Source organism: Alligator mississippiensis, chromosome 3 (genome assembly GCF_030867095.1).
Source record: "Alligator mississippiensis isolate rAllMis1 chromosome 3, rAllMis1, whole genome shotgun sequence".
In the NCBI taxonomy this organism is placed as follows: domain Eukaryota; kingdom Metazoa; phylum Chordata; order Crocodylia; family Alligatoridae; genus Alligator; species Alligator mississippiensis.
This window is the reverse complement of record NC_081826.1, coordinates 113,122,936-113,141,051: the sequence shown is the minus strand read 5'-3', so window position 1 is coordinate 113,141,051 and position 18,116 is coordinate 113,122,936. Positions and strand designations below refer to the sequence as shown.

Below are 18,116 nucleotides of genomic sequence, written 5' to 3'. Positions count from 1 at the left end.
AAGTTTTAAAGGAGCTTATTTCCATTACAAAAGACATTCCCAATTGTTAACAACTGCAAATAAATCATTGCTTCATGGCTAGTTCATCAATTACTCCCTTAGCACGATTTAGTTGAATAAAGGTCAGTCAAAGAGATGCACATTTGTTACCTGATGGTGCAACATCCAAAGCATCAAAGCAAAGGCCCATTTTATCCTCCAAATTCAGGACTGTCTATCTTTCTCTTCCATGTCTTCTGGCTCTGGGTCATGCAGGGAAGAGCTGTCCATTTTGAGAGGGAAGCACTTCCTTCTTAAAAGACTATAAATACAATTGTATTACAACAACTCCTTTTTCAGAGTGATTCAGTCTAGTCACCTCTATGGTAAAAAAAGCCTCTTGAAAAAGACATTAGGACAGGGGTGTTAATCCCTGGCCTGCTGGCCACATCTGGCCCAGGGGCTGCCCATGAGTAGGTGGGGAGTCCTGTTGCCCTGTGTGCTAGATTGGGTGTAAAGCATGGGGCACGATCCTGATACATGGGGCTGGGTGGAGACAGGCCCAATCCAGGCACATGGGTGTGACACATGGATGAAGCCTGGCATATAGGATCTGATTTGGCCCACAGATCAAATCTGAGCCATTCATTTGACTTGTGAGGTCAAAGCATTTAGCATTGCTGCATTAGATGACTCCCATATGGTCGGGAAGTCCTTAATCCATAGCATCAGGAAGAATTTTCTCAAAGGTGATCTTTCCCTTTAATCAAGGATATGGCATCAGTTGTGGGTTCATCCCCATATCAGAACTACACTCTAGAGATACTCTAGCTAAATAATCACAAAGGCCATGTGGCTTGAAGCTTACTTCCACTCATTAAAAAAAATACTACAGCACCAGAGGGAAAGGAGAAGAGATTATGATGACTGAGTGAAAGCCCCAAATTATTACAAGCAGATTTTGGAGCAGTAGAGGGCATAATAGGGCAGATCAGTGATGCAAACTCAATTCAGGAATGCACTATTTGGAGTATGTATGAAAGACAATGCAGGGCCTTTAAATTTATGAGAGCTATGGAGATAGAGCAGTTATTCCTTCCAGTTATGGCAGCCTTAAACTAAGGATGTAACACCCGTGATGCTGTCTTTAACTTTGTTCCTTCTTTTCTTTAATTTAAAATCGAAGCAACTCATACTGGAAAAATATGGTTTTAAGCTCTGTGTATGGAGAAATATCTAGTTTTTATTTTGTGCCTGTCGATTTACTGTGGGTACCATGGGTGGCCACAGAATCAGCCTCTGTATCCTAGTGAAGCTGAACAGTTCTGAAGGTAAGTGGGGTATAGCATGCTTGACTACAGCATCTAATGATAAGCTTTCTTCAAATTCTATTTTTAGTTTTCCTCTTCCCATTCAAAGCCATTATATATCAATGTTAGTAGTGGTAATAATTAATACATCACTAAGACAATACTCTGGTCTGGGTCTCTGACAACTTTCTGATGCAGGCTAATGGATGGAGGGGACAGTTTCAAATTACTTTATGGAAAAAAAATCTTGAGTTCTGCTGACTTTCAGATTTGTTAGAATAGTTACATTTTAAATGATATTTTGGTTATTGTCCTGATCTTCTTAATCTGTACTGGCCCATGAAGATTTCGACAACCATGCCACGGACTACCAACAGGCAACAGAATTACATTTTTTGGAAACCAAACAATGGTGAAAAACAGCCGGTCAAAAAAAGAGGTAAGTTACAGAGGCATGCTCCTCTCTTTCCCACTTCCTCCCACAAGTTGTCTGTAGCACATGAAACACTGAGAATAACTGTGACAGAGGATAACAAAAAATTTAAAACATTGTGGGGATGTGACAGAAAAATAATTCCCAAGTATGTTACATTATTTTAGTAAAAGGTTTGAAATTAGGGACTGGAGATCACTATCTGCAGCAAAAGTTACTCAGAAAATGCATGAATCTGGCTTCTAAAAAACTAGGGTTGAGAAAAGAAATCCCTAGGGTTTTTTTGTTTTTTTTAAATAAAAGCCTTGCGTCTTATATCAAATTGATCTCTTTCAGTGCCACTTCCATATACTATTTACAGTTCCTTCAAGTTAATTTCCCTTTGCTATCAAGCACAGCAAAACCTGTGGTCAAATGGAGATGTCAGTCCTGTATTAGAGCAAACACAACACAGCAAACTCTTCAGCAATGTCAGTAATGCTCAATTTTTAAATAAAGGAAACTGAACAGACAATCTGTTCTGGAGCTGATGCTAAAATAATACTACGTGGATAACAACTAGTACAACTCCCATCACAAGGTGCAAATTTTTCAATTCAGTACATACTCTTTAAGAGGTTAAACAACTAAACCTGACACAGCTGCTAAAAGTTCATCTTTGACATACGGTAGCAGGCAGTTTTTGTCTGGGTTACTAGGCTGATGAATATCAATGTATTCAGTCTGAAATCCAACAATTAGATACCTGAAAGCAAATAGTAGAATCCAAGTGTTATTTCATTTTAACACAGTTCTTATCATTTGGCTGCAGTGCCTTGCATATACCTAATCAACATAAGATTTTGCATTGCAAAAAATGTATTTTTTCCCTAGTCCAAAAAAATCAGAATAAAACATAACTAAAATTATTTCCTCTTTTCTTAGATGCTACTTAATGCTTTTGGCTTCTTCAAATAAATTTGAATGTATGTATTCTACTATGCATTATATTATCTGCACCTTGGATACAACTTATTTTCTATATTCTTCATGAATCTTAGCAAAAATAACATTGCATTTTAAAATAATATTGCATTTTTTAAAGCAAAGAATAATATAAAACGCTCATTTTTAGACTTGACCCAAGTCAAGTCTTTTGGTCAAGTTGTTTTGTAATTGCTCTGTATTTGCCTGCTTGACTAATATTACAAGGTGCGGCACACTGTAAGACAGGATATTTGAAACCTTCAAAAAAAGTCTGAAGTTTTGCTGCTGTTTCTGATTATATGTATAATTATTTTATAGAGAGTAAGGCAAAGCTTAGGAAGTGAGTTGTTTTGTGTTTGATAGAAACAGCTGAATTACTCTAATCTATTTTTATAACCCATGAAAATGAAAACGATTTACAAAATGAATTTTTATTAAATGAAAGAAAATCTGTTTTGTGGGTCAAATATGAAATAGAATATACAAAAACTTTACATCAAATATCTTTTCAAAGAAATTAAATGCTATCTAGAATGAAGTAGCACTCATTCCTTCCAAAAACAACACAGATGGGTGAATAAGCTTCTTATGGCAGTACAGGATCACACAGTATGCTGTGCTAAAATTCCAGGTTACAGAGAGGCAAAGTTAATCTAAACAGTCTCCCTAAAGAACCCAACTAGTTCACAAAGTAACTTAAAAACATGACATTAGATCATTATGTATTCTCTTAGAAGAAAGTAACAGGTAGGTCAAGGTCAAGTGCAGAGTTCACAATGCTTGCATATCACATTCTCTCTTCCTATACAAATATAAATTGTTCTTTATTTAAAAAATCCTTTATATTTGATAGTATTTAATTGTGGAAAAAAAAAGGATGACCACATCATTAGGTTCCACTGTATTATCTACCCAATTCCATCTCCTTTTATCTCCTTTTTTTTTGAAGCCTGTTACTCCTAAACCACACATTTCAGTATTTTTTAAAAAGTTGTATGTTTAAATCATAAACCTTTGTATTATCATCCAGTATATGAAGGTTTTGCAGAGCTCATGTCTTTGGCATAGCACACCAAGTCCCCTTTAATACTTTTCCTTTTTAAAAAAGTATATTTTCCTTTAGTAAAACACCTTAAAAACATCTATTTTCTGATTCTGTAAAATAACACGTCACCTCTTGGGTTGCTTAGCAAAATATACACACACGTATTTTGGAAAAACATTGAGTACTGATATAAGGGGCTCATCTGAAGTCTGATCTGTTAGGAAGAGTAAAACATAATGACAAATCCCCACTGTTAGATGACTGTCACATGAAGTCATTCAATTCAGCTTCAAGTGCTGCTGCCATTTCATCTGCCTCTGAACTGCTTCCTTCCTCATCTTCATTGCTGGACTCTTTACTAGATTCACTAGCAGCATCATCTTCATCCAGTTTGCGCTTGTGACCTCTGTAAGTGAGGAAAGAGATAGCATACATAAACAATATGATCTGATTGTCCAGTAGCACAGGTAGTTATTTTCCAAAAAGAGAAAGAATGCAGCTTAAGGTTTTTGAAGCTTTTTCAGATCTGGAAAAAGATGCAAAACACTTGCTTCCCAACAGAACTAACATAAACTTATCTAATCTTGTAATCGCCATTATACAGTGCAAGCTGTGGCTTTGTAAATCTGCACTACTGTTAATTTATTATTCCCACTTTTCTGAAAAAGAAAACAAAAACAAGTGTGAAGGGCTTTCTGAAATTTTTCTGGTAGCTTCTTTTCCTCTTTAGCTGGAAACAAATCCATCAGCTGAATGCTACTAATAAAATAGTATAAAGGCAACTTTTCAGGGCAAGTTCTGTCTTAATATTAATTTTTGCAACATCTAAATATCTCCTTTTTATAGCAATTACATTTGAACTGATGAGGAAAATTAAAATCTGCAATATATTAATAAGGAAGCAAAAATAAGTAGAATGGAATTATATTAGTTTGTTCCTCACTAGGAAACAGAGCAGCAGGTATAAATAAAATGGCAACAAACAAGAATGATATTTGAACTGTCAAAAGAGTGGGGAGATGATAAAAAAAATGAGCAACAGTGATAAACCTAAAGGTTTTGCCATACCTGACAGTATTCCTGTACCCTTCTAATATGAATTGTATTTAGATATGGAGCCAGATGGGATGGACCTATTAACCTCTCCTTTCAAATTTCTAAAGCAGGATTACATACCTGCTTTTGTGGTTTCACATCTGATCTACAAGTGAAAAAAAGCATGTTTTTCCTGTTTCTATTCAGCTACCACTTAAAGAAAGGCCACAGAAATCTTGCAGAGAAAGATTTCTGCCACTTAATAACCAACTCTTTTTTAACTGTCTTTATGTTTCACTAACTAAGCTAAGCTTTTGCTGTCTGCTAGTTGCTCCTGGTCTCTCCCTTCCTGTTTCAAACCCCTGGAGACTTTTTAGTAATTTTCCAAATCATATGTTCATCCATGGAAACCAGTCTACAGCAGCAGATAGGGCTTCTGCTTTAGTTAAGCAGAAAAAGGGAGGGCAAGTAAGTTGAAAATTAGGCTATGTCTCTGCTCCATGTAGCCATAACTCTGGCAAAACCTTTTTCTTCCCCTTCATTCTGTCTGTCAAAACAAGGTGTGTATTTACTATAGGGTATGTTGTATGCAAGAAGCTACAGGATGACTGCTTAAAGACAGCAAATACTTTTAAAGAGAAAAAACAGCCATACTCTAGAAAAATAACTAATGACTGATAGACTATTTATAAATCCTCAGTTACTAAATAAAAAGAAAACATCCTTAAACAGACAAGGTGACGGTCTATTAATATGACAGTTCAAGCATTCCTTTGGGAATAGTAGTAAACACGCAAAAAGAAAACCCACTACAATTTTTAATTTTCCTTGTTTGTGGGAGGAACTGTGCTTTTCAGAGGATGAAGGTACACAGCTGGGATGGCAAGACATATACTAGCTCTGAAATGCTATGGTTGATATTGGGTATATATCTCAGAGGAAAAATTCTGACAGTCTTTAATAAATAACTTCGATCCAAAATCTTGCAAATTTCTTTCTTTAACAGAGTCCCTGGAAGGTAGGCATGTCTGAACTCTCCAAACTACTATCCCTCTGTCCAAAGGGTGAACATGTACACTGCCCCAGTGGGATTTTCCTTTCCCTAACTTTGTGTACAAGCAGCTCTCTCTTGTGGGGGAGATATCTAGTCTGAGGCCTCTGCATGAAAATAAATGTTGCCAATTTTTTGTTTAGGGGTTGATAATCAGATCTACCCGTTTGCTGTTGAACTTTCTAGCGAGGCATTATGTCAGAGAGGACTCACTGACAATTGCCTAACTTATAAACTTGCATGCTTCCCAGCAGGCTGACCTGTTTCTTCCTGTTATGTGCAGAGGTCACTGTCTGCTTGGATTAGTACTGCTGGTCTGCACATCAAACTTCTGAGTCTCTCTAGAGAATTTTCAGGAAGGTGAAGTGCATCATCCACTCCTAAAAGAATCACGTTCATGGGTATGAAAGCTCTCCAAGGTTTTACTGGCATGTGTATGCAATATTTGAAATGGTGAACAGTCCCAGGTAGTGTTGGATTGATGCTGTAGCTGAGACAGTCCAGGAAACATGCAAGAGGCAAGGATTTGTGGGGGGTGCTATCTTTTATTAGGCCAACTGTATAGTTTGGAGAGATCATAGGTATATCCTTCCTATAAGCCTGCTTAAAGAAAAATCTACTTTGCCATTTCTTGCAGAAGGGTACCTTGTACCAAAAGCTTGTCTAAGCTTATCTTTCTTAGCTATGCAGCTGGTCTGAAAAAAAGGTATCACCCAAAAATATCCTTGCTTCTCAGATAGTACTAGGATGTTTAATATTTTACTTTTCAGTAAAAAGGTAAAAGGGCATTGGAAAATAATTTTAACTGTACATTTCAAAAACATACTAATCCTAGCAAAGGTTCAATTGAACTTACGCAGCTAATCAGGTTTGTGTGGTTAAAAACACACCAATTTCTGCAGCCAGTGGCACACAATGGAACAATGTAGCTTGTATCATCCTTGGCTGCCTTTGAGTCCTAAACCCAAAAGACCAGCTGGGTTCTGGATGGGTGGACTGGGGTGGCCTTTGGTGAAAGTCCAGAAAGGCCTCACTAACATCTCTGAATCCACAGCAAGACGATTCATTGCTCTGCCACCATACCCTGATAACAGACTATGGTGCAATCATTTTGTACATGTAGGCCTAACAGAGATCCAGATCAATTAAACCACTCATCTGTATTTCAAATTAACTATTCATTCTTATTTATAAGGGGGATTTTATACTACAGCTGCTCTTACTGCAGCTTTCCCTTGGGCAAAGAAGCCTTAAGTCCTGTAAAGACCAGATATTTTGATTTGACGGGGCTTTTATCTGAGAGTAGTTTGGTGACCTTTGAAGCACGCCATTTGTTTTTTTTTCCTGATGAGACCAAAAGCCCTCCATTAGCAGTACTGCTGCAGCCACAACACCTGTTACCTGACTAAGAAGCGAAAAATCTGCTTTCCATTGCTGGTAGTGAAACAGGGAGTCATGCTGAAGAGCTCAGGTGCTTGCTGGGGTCTTTGGGGTCTAAACTGCAAATACAATGAAATGGAACAAGGCAACAAAGCTTTGCTAGGTACTGGCCTGAATGTTTTGCTCTTGTATGTAACCTCAGGTGTGGGTGGGAGGGAAAGGAGATTCAATATACTAAATGCAGCCTAACATTAAATTGAAAGGGATTTCTCAAACATATAGTATATAGAGATCATTAATACATTAGCCCCAACCCAAATGAGGAAGCACTCTAGCTAAAAATCCCCGTTAGAAATCTTTGAACATTTCCATTAAAAACTGCAAACATGGGCAATTAGAGTTTTACTTGCCCACTTCATGCCGATTTCAGCCTTTGAAAGCAGAGCTGTCCATTCCCCATTAGTAATACCCATTAGTTGGGCAAAATGACTTATAGAATTAGGTATTCTTTTTAGCACTCATATAGAAAGGTAAGTCACATCAATAATCTTTTAATTCTGAAACTGAAATATACCAGAAAAATCCCATAAAATACACAACTATAAAAAGTTGAGGGAAAAAAAATGGAAACTAAAATCTAAATAAAGAAAGCTATTACAAGGAAAAGACATGGAGGGCGAAGGCAGCACAGTAGTTAGCATTTAAATAAAAAGCTTGTGTACTTTCTTAGCAGTGCTTAAAATAATAGTGAGTACAGCAGTATTTACAATTATAAGTATAGGGAATGCCAGCTGAAAGTGGTAATAGCCTACCTTTTAGAAAAATAAAATAAGAAACATTTAAAAAGCAATCACTGTATATGTATCCTACCCTTGAGATTTGCAAATGCTGCAGTAAAGGAGCTAGCAAGACAAAAAAGCTTTTAGAACCAGCACATAATGCCAGGGTTTGGAATGCACCTGAACCAACAGTAGGGATCCTGGGGAAGAAGCATTTGTGGAGAACAGGCACCTCAATGCCAGTTACATTTTTCTAAAGGTAGGCAAGTATTCATCTGTCATATGATCAATTGATCGAAAAAAGTGGGGAAATGACCACACATGAGAATATCTTAGACTTCTAATTTAAAGACAGCAATCATCTACTGACTAAGTTTCAATGAGGAAAGATCTTAATCTCAATTCTAAAATAATGCAGATGTATAACTAGGGATCTACTTAAATCATGTTTTCGTGATTTTTATGGAAACCACAAAAAATGGCATTGGTCACAATTTCCCAGGAAATCAACCAAAAAAACAAACCTTAATAAAAATAAATGCTGGCTCCTCAGTGGGAGCCAGCAGTCCTTGATGCCACTGTGACCCAGCCTTGCAACCTGCCTGAAAGGGGGAGGCACGAAGGGCAGCCAGCAATCAAGATGATGGTTTTCCCCTTGTCCTTCCTCCCTCGGGGGCCTCTCTAACAATCGGCCCGGAGGGGTGGGGTCACTGCAAAATGACTACAAAATTGGCTCTTTGGGCTATGACCAAACCTGAAAATTTCTTTCTATTGCCAGTGGTTAGGTAGGTCCCTATGTATAACCCTCATAATGGATGGATCCATAATACTCTATAATTAATTAGAGAACACTGTTCTAGGCTACAAATGACTTTTCATTCAACTTTAAGGGACACTGCTGACACTTCTTCCTCCCTCTCAGCTGCACTGAATTGTTTTGATGGAAATCTGGAAGATTAAATGCTATATATTCTGCCTATTCTTATTCTGATGAAAAGCATAGAATGACAGCTCCACTAACCAAGATTTGAAAACCTCCTCACTCACTGGTGGGGAGAGGGGAGAAGACAACCACAGCTAACTATCAGTATACAACATGATTATATTGCAGGCCCAGTTCACTAATATTGTGACTGGATCGTGGTGGGGGCTGCCATTTTCATAGCCAGATCACGGTGTTGTCCCCACCCCCATGCTGCCTGGCTGGCTGAGGGGTGCAGGTTTAGGGCCAGGTTTAATTGCAGCAGCAGAGGCCTTACTCCCAAGGCCTCTAATCACTGCTGAAAAGACCATACCCCCATCCAGCAGCTCAGGAGAGGTGGGGGGAAAGGGGTTGCAAAACGGAAAGAGGGAGAAAAGGGCTTGGGGATGGGTAGGGGAGGAGCTGTTTGCTCCTCTGGGTGTGAAAACTGGGGTGCAGGGGGATTGGGAGTGCCTGGGGGCTGCTTTGGCAGGCTGCCCTTGCACCAGGTAGGGCTATTTTCTCCTCTAGGCAGGAAAACTGGGGTGCTGGGGGTAGAGGGAGGCCAGGCAGCCCCAACCCCCCTGTGCCCCCAGTTTTCTCATCTGGAGTAGCAAACAGCCCCTCCACTACCCATCCCCAAACTCTTTCCTTCCCTTGTTCCTTTTGCAACCCCCTGGACCCCTCCCCTGGGCTGCTAGGCTTTTGCTGCTGGCTGGGGAATGCGTTGCACAACCTGCAGCAGCTATTTTTTTTTGCAATGAAATTTCACCATTTGTCTGCTTGGGGAACTCCCCAGCAAGCAGCCATACCATGGCATTTTGTCGCAAATCACATTTTTTGTGAAAAATAACTTAATTTTGTGATTTTCATGAAAAATGAGAAATCACTATTTAAACCAGTCCCTACTCACAGGGTTCCATGGACCAGCCCCAGCCCATGGACTGTGTTTTTGACACCCCTGGGTTAAATGATGTATTACATTTGACAATCCACATGTAACAGTTTCAGTAATTGCAATTTAAACCAGGCCCTATATCAATCTTCTGCTACAACGTAGGAAAACTTCCTTTTAAGAATGTGCATTGTTTTCATTAAGATACAAATACCTTTCAGAATTTGTACACTGTAAACTTCAGCTTCACACCTATTCAAAAACATTTAAATTAGCAGCAGGAAATTAAACAAAGAGCTAGCTTGGGTAGAGGAAAGAGACGGAGAACATCAGTAAATTAATGCTGCATTTTATACTTGCAAATTTAGAGGACAGAGGTAACAACATTCAAATCATTTACCATCCCTTAGAGATAAGAAGCATATTCCCAGGAGAGAACAATCTATTAGCATAACAAGCAATTTAAAAGTATATTTTCTTCATAATTTTGTGATCACACCTTATTTCCAGTTTCTGTGCTATAATCTAATATGCTTTAAACCACCAGTAGGGTTCCTGCTTAATGACATTTTGACAAAGAAAGTATATCAGCTTTATGTAGGTAACTTAATTTTACTGTTAATAAATAACTTAAGCATATGCAAATATTTTCCTACATTGTAAGTTAATATGTAGTCCACAAGACTGGACTTAATTTGAACTCAAAAGACTGCCCCACACCATGAAAACACACAGTTCATATTTGATTCATCTTCATCTTGAATGCTTATCTTATGTAACAATCACTCATAACTGTAGACCCAGTTTGTGGTTTCACACAATAACTTGCTTTCTTATGCTCCATTTTGCATCTAAGCATCTGAAGCTGTAATTCTCAAGTTAAGAAAGTAATTTGTGGTATCAACTCAAGAAAACAATTCTCTTCTTTCTGCACTAGAAATGAGAAAACTTCAAAGGAACTTTATAGATGTCCAAGACATTAAAATGGATATTTAAAACAATTATCAATAACTAAACTATATTAAAAGTAACGCATCTGGAAGTAAACATGTCTTGTTAGTGTCTGGGAAAGTCTAACCTATGAAAAAGCAATATATTCATTTGAATTTTAAAAGGAGAGAGAGAAACATGGTAAATTTGTCTCCTCTACTGCTTCCATCATACATCTTCAATGAGCTATTCCAGTTTCCCTCAGGGCCACTAAGTTCCAAATGGTCAGTTAGCCTCATGGTTCTCTGATAATCGTATTTGTGCCTATGGTCACCGCTTCTCTACAGAGCCACACTGGGGCTCCATGCTGGAAAGTGTACCCTTCCATGGTCGAAGTGTTGTTTCTGGCTGCCTTTCCAAATGAGATATGGCATCATGCTAAGCATGAAGCAGAGCAAGTCTCTTAATATAGGCATAAGAAAGGCAGAAACGGACTTTATACCAGCAAGAAGGGTACATTGGAACTGGCTTCCTTCTAGAAGTCAATCCTGCCCTTTTCTTTTAGCTACACATGGGCATTCAGTTCTCCTCCTAAAAAACCTTCTGTAACTGATAAAAATGGCTGATTCCAATGGTAAACAATTTAGGCCTAGCCAGGGTCCTAAACTGCTGATGTTTGAGGGAGATATGCATAATGACCAAGTCTCCCTCCTTGCAAAAGGAGAATATGGGCATATTTCACTTGCATTAACCAACTAGATTTGCCATGGATAGGAACACATACATCATTACCTTAGAGTAGTGGTTCTCAACCTTTGGCACCTTACATACTCCCTGCTGATTGATGCAGCAAAAGTGAAACCGGAAGTCCCACTGTGGCACTTCCAGTTTCGCCGCTACGAGCTGACTTCCGCTTTTTCCTTCTGGACCATGGCCCGGGGCAAAGCAGCCTGCATGGGGCCTCCCTCCCCATCCCCTGGCACACTGACACTGGGGAGTGAAAGCCCTGGCGCACTGGACATGACAGGAGGGGCGGTGGCTGGAAGTTCTGGCCCAAGCAGACAAAGATGCCTCCAAGCAGCCGGGGGGTGGGGGTGCCAAACTCAAATTGCAGCACCCACATACCCCCTGCCTGGGTCTCACGTACCCCCAGAGGTATGTGTACTACTGGTTGAGAAACACTGCCTTAGAACACCTGATGTACTGTATGTTTATACCCTTAGCTTACCTCTTGGTAACTTGTTTTGGTGACCAAACCTTGAATTATGATTACTAGATACTTTTTTGTTCTAAAGTAATAACCTCTAGGATAAATATAAGTATACTGACTCTGCTGACAAGGGACCATAGATTATTAAGATAATTTAAAAACCAAGAATCCATTTGTCAAAGATTATACAAGGTGATGGGATGCAGCCTATAGATACTGGCTTTCAGTTCTGCATGGACCACATTTAGTATCTGCATACTGCATTACACATTTGCTAAGAATGAAAAACAAGGGAACACAAAGTATATGTGAGAGCGACAGTGTGTAGGGAAGAAAGGGCAGGGGAGACGAGAGAGAGCGAGATTAGTGAGTTAAACAAATAATAACAAGGTTCAATCGGATTTAAATCCTTTAAAATGATTTAAAAGTGTAAATGAAATACAATCTAGAACATACTTAACAGTGGAACAAGAAACCCCAACCTCACCATTTTTATTATTGCTACATTGATTTAAAGAATCATTTTCAGCAACAGAAGGCAATGGAAATAATGGGGAAAAAAAATCGAGTACTTGTTAATAATAATAATACTATTATTGTAGTGCTTTTATTTATAGTTGCTGTTCGCAGAAAATAGATGAAGTTGGAAATATTTATTTGTTATACTTTCCATTGATTGAAAAGCAGATTGTCAGATCTGCTTTGCATCAAAATAACTTCCTACTGAGACAGGCTCTGTTATTATTAAGTGAAGTGTCAGTTAAGTAAAGAAGGAGCAACAAGTACTTTCACCCACTCTTTTGAATACTTGCTTTAAAAAAATTATCTTCAGCAAAATATTTATCTAACACAGAATTATTCACAGAAGTTTCCCTTAAAAGTAAACTTTAGCTATCAACAGGAAAATGACAGTTTAATGAACAGTTAACTTCTAAATCTGCATAAACTGACCTGTTTTCCAGTAACTTCTAAAACTGCTTAGATATTATTTATATGTTGCTTTAATTTTTATAAGGCTGCTGCTTGTGCAAATAACACAGAAGAAGTCGATAGATTAAATGGATTTAGCTTTCCATAGTAATCAGCATGCATCTTCTGCATCTGAAATCAGAACAGTTTTTGGTTCCACCTGACAGTCAGAATCCTTGACTGCTCCCTTACCAACATACCCTTTTACCATTCTCAAGCTTAACCTCTCCCCCTTTCAAACTGAGCAATAGGGCTGTGTGAAGCTTTGGGCACTGATTCAATTCTGTCTGATTCAGCAGCCGAATCTCTGAATCCAAATTGAATCAGGAGACCAATAAAAAGGTCTGAATTGATTTGAAGCTCTCTGAATTGATTTGGAAAAGATTCGGAGAGCTTTGGAGAGATTTGGGCAGTCCCTGCTCGCTGCAGCAGGGAGCTGGACCCAGACTCCATGTCAGTAAGTAGGGAGCGGGGCCGGGAGGCTGGAGGAAGGGGGGGTGGGGAGGGACCATGGGGGGGACCCCTGCCAGGCCTCATCCCCTGCCTGCTCCCCCAGCCCCCCTGACCCATGCCTGCTCTCTTAGCCCTGTCAATGGCTGCCCCGCCTGGCCCCAGTGTCCCAGTTCTTTTTTTTTTTTTTTTTTTTAAAAGAAAGCCCCACACTCACCAGCTGCTGCAGCAGCTGTTGGGGCCTCTGGGGTCTTGTGACAGAGCCCCCCCCCATGCAGCGTGCAGCAGCAGGTATTGCCTTCTTCCCCCACCTGGCAGGAGCCGGTGAGTGTGGGCCTTTTAAATTAAGTGCCGGGATGCTGGGGCCGTGCAGGGCAGACATGGGGGGTGGGGTGGCTGAGACAGCGGGCAGGAATTGGGGCTTGTGGAATCACTGAATCGAATCACTGTTCCCCGAACTGGCCTAATTCAAAGTGAATACTAACTGCTTTCCACAGGCCTACTGAGCACGACACTTGCTAGACTATTACTGAAAATTCAATGGAGAGATTCAATTACTGTCTTCCAGAAGCCATTTGCAGACTTTCACTCAGTTTATTTTCTTGTTTAAAACAATAAAGTTACTTGGATTGTACTAATGTAAGCATTAACATAAAAAAATCATAGTCTTACTCTAAAATGGAAGCTGTGTTGTTCAGCTTAATTTTGCAGCTGTGGAAAGTAACTAGGAGCTGTGTAGTGGCTATGGATAACTTAATCCTGTTCAAGTAGGGAAATCCCAAGTAGGCCCAACATATCCAAAGCCTTTGTTGTTTTCAAGGCAGTTTAACAGAATTCACCATAGAGATGGTTTAATAAACTGTACCAGCCTGCACAATAGAAGTGCTTAACGGATCTGAAAAGGAGTTGGCAACTGATCTGCAACTGTCCTCCTCCAGGACACAGATGGACCATCAGGAAATGGAGAGAGAATTGTACAGCTGCAAACCCTCCAAAAGAACGGTTGTCTGTGGCAGCTCCATAGGAATTACTGTAATCCCAGAACTGTAGCATCATGCAAGAGAACTTGAAAGTGCAGGACATTCACAGCCTTGTAGTTAAATTTATTTTCATGAGCTTGTTACCCTCGATCAATTACAAAGGCCTGGATCATAGGGGTGTTATGAATCTATTCTGTTGTTTTACTCTACCAATCTGAAGATCAGCTCGACTAGTGTAAGGCTCTCTGGTACGTTAGTCAGGGGTTTCCAGATGGCTCATATTCACAGAGCAGAGTAAAAGATTTGCTCCTTAATGTCTCTGAAAAGCAAGGGACTGATATTGGTGACTGATCCTTCTTCCCAATGCATCCACCCATCAGACACTTAAAACCCAGGAACAGGAGTGTCACATTCCTCATACTACCCTAGTCATGCTCCTGAACTCTGATTTGGAAGGAATGCTTCTGTCTCTAGGTTCTTTTAGCAAATTTGTCCACAAAAGAGTGAATAATGATAGTAAGGTTTGTGATGTGACCCCAGTTCAGTAGGAAATTGAGAGATAACCAAAACTCATTTGGATAGGCCAGGCATTACAATATGGGCATTAAATCACTACTGAACTAGCATGGATTGCAACTGATGAACTAAGAAAATATTATCTCACATCTCATTACAAATTCCCCATGGCAAGATGCTTGGCTAACTGGGTTAAAGAGGGAGGATGAAATGATTGTTGACTGCAAATGCCATTAGTATCAACAATTTTTGTAAGACAGGCAAGAAAATTAGGCTTTCAAGTAGGTCTGCTAGAGTTCTCAGTTACATTTCCTTGACATGAGATAATTGGCAATGCCTTTCATATACGCTTACTAAAATGTTTGGTGATTATCTATTCTAATACTAACACAGACATGGTAACTTTCAATAAAGGAAAAAAACCCACCATATTTTTCACATTTTTTGTCTTATAAGCTTAACCAGCAATTCCCGCAGGACTATAGAATGACATACAAAGAATACTTATTGTAGACTACCAGCATCCTGAAACTAATCCTAGAGTTAGATCTATGCTATTAAGTCTCTCTGTTTTGCATGTTTTAACATACTTTAGAAAAAGGCTAATTTGTCAGAAACACTTTAATTCTAATTGACAGAGCGCATGTATCTATTTTAAATAGCAAAATGATCAAATTATTTTTCTTGTAGTTGTGCTTAAATGAATTCATCCAGGATAGCTGGCTTAAAACTTTGTAGGAACTGTAGCCTGCTCTAACATTAAAAAAATGTTTCTGTTGAAAGCTTTATAACATATTATTTTAATAACAGCATTATGGGTTTTCTAATACAAATTCTAACATAACTAAACTGAACAAAACATGTTAAGTCAGCAAGTTAGTTTATTAAGTCTGTTGTTCACAAAAACCAGAAAATATATAAAAGTTCATAAATTAATGCACCATATAGCTGCAATATTACAAAATTTAACCCAAATTTTCCCCTTTGTAAATGTAAACTGTCAAGAAATCTGAATCAATAAAAGTGTTCCCATACTGTAGAATAACCACAGTGAAAATGGTCATTCCTAAATAATTAGATATCCACCTGTCTGAAAACTGAACACTACAAGACTATTGTCTTTCATTTTCTAACATAGAACAGCAATAAGTAAACCAAGCAGTATCAAGTAATTTACATCTCTAAACTGATCAGTTCCTATTATTTGCCCTTTATTTACTTCTTGCAAAAATCCATGCTACTAACAATTAACATGTTTATATATGTTTACAACATTTTTAAAGTTGAAAATGTTCCTTTAAAGGAAAATGCAAAAATAACAAATTTAGACCACAACACAATCACTCAAAATATTTTGTAGGACATCAACAAAAAAAAAGAAATCCTTTTCAGTACCCAGAGCTCCACACTGCTCATCTGATATTTTCATAATAGAAAAATCTGGGATACATTTAGACATTTAATCTTTTTTATCCTACTTTATATAAACACATACAAAGATCTATTCACCTTATCTGTACACACACCCATTCCTCCCAAGCTGTTCTTTTTGAATGGATGTCCCTTGGTGGCACAAGCTAATGTTCAGACAAAAATGCATGGCAACCAGTCTGCCAATTTTTCCTTTAAAGCCTACAACTGACATACTCTGCCTTAACTCATTTCAGATGGTCTTACCCCATACCTTTAGCTTACAATTTTAGTGTAGCAATGTCAGCATTCAGATTTATTTGCCCTGCATGAAGCATTTTTCAGTTGTCAGAGACAATGAAAAGAATAACATTCCATGCTTATTTCTAATTGTCTATGAGCTGGAGTTTCAAAAGCAACGTGTAGCTTTAAAAAGTAACTTACAACAATTTTAAAATTATAAATGTGGTATAAGAAAGGTATAATGACCAAATTTAAATTTTGAAAGAATACTTGAAGACAGCGGAGTGGTGAAACAAAAAGAATGACCTTTTCCCGGAGATCATATGGAAAGAGGTAAATGGAGCCTAAAGGCACAGACAGAAGTGACAGATTTTGTCTGTGAAAGTGCTCTACAGCCCTGACCAAACACAAGTGCATGGTTGCACAGTGCTTGAAAAGGGCCTGATCCCACTACAATCTGAATCCTTATTGCATGAGGGTTCAAATGAAGATGCTCTGAAATGAAGCACCTTCATTAATGTCTACCTGCATGTGCTGGGAGCTGGGCTGATGCAACTGAGCCCTGCTCCTAGTGCTGTCTTAAGAATAACAGGGAGGGAAGAGAGTTGAGGGAGTTCAGCCTGAATTTTTTTCAGCCAGAGCTGGAGGGTGGGGCACATGGACTGGAGTTCCCATGAGTTCCCAACAGCGAATGTCTGTTGGGTCCGGGGGATTACTGTAACTCATAGCACTTTGCAGGAAGCACTATGAGTTACAGCAGGGAGCTGCACTTCTGTCTGTGCCTTAATGATCCCACTAAAACTGCACTGCAAGTATTGTGTCGGTTAGAAAGTTTCTCTAAGAAAGCATAAAAGAGTATAGTCTACATCAGTGATTCTCAACATTTTCAGGCTTAAGACACCCCTTAAAATGCTAGCTCTTAGTTTCACTCATTTTTTGAGTGCAGGAAAATAATAGGGCAATTCTTCTGTTGCAAAGAATTCAGGAAGACCACAACAAGGTTTCTGACACTAAGGATTTCTATTTGAAATGTCAGGGTTTATTTTATGAATCATGTGTTTCCTGTGAGGCACCCATAGCACCTTGGATGAGAATCACTGGTCTACAGTGTTAAGGTCCAGAGCTACAAAGCACTGTAGGACTAAAATCTTAATATCAGTCTCTCAGAGGTTTTTGCTCCTATTGTCTAGGTGTTGAGAAAATTGAAAGAGAAAATTAATTAGGTATGGCAATAGCTGGATAAGTAATTTAGCTTCAAATACATTTGAAGAACTAAAGTGGCGTCCACTAAAATTAGCTACATAACTATTTTGTGGATTTCATAAAAAGCTGCATAATGGGGAAGAGATTCTGTGCATTTGGAAATGGAAAATATTTTGTAGGTTGGTAGTGCTTTTCAGCTTGATGTCTAATCTCTTCCCTCTCGCCTCTCCCTTTGTAACTTCCAAGAAGAATGGTAGTCTGCTATAAACAAAATTATTACAGGTTTCCAAATTCCATCCAGATATACATTCACTGCTGTGGACAAACATCTTTGGTTTCCAATATTCCTATGCCACTTCTATAATTTAAAA

The 18,116-nt window shown here is 38.7% G+C and overlaps 1 protein-coding gene across 1 annotated transcript in view; it reads right to left on the bottom strand.

Annotated features, from left to right (window-relative positions):
- Positions 1 to 3,103: 3,103 nt before the first annotated feature.
- The window catches only part of CTDP1 (CTD phosphatase subunit 1), a 187,743-nt gene continuing 172,730 nt past the window's right edge, over positions 3,104 to 18,116 (bottom strand). The window contains exon 13 of the mRNA XM_014606698.3: positions 3,104 to 4,139. Within this exon, the coding sequence (XP_014462184.2) occupies positions 3,998 to 4,139 (142 nt within the window). The 3' untranslated portion in view covers positions 3,104 to 3,997. The remainder of the gene's footprint in view (positions 4,140 to 18,116) is intronic.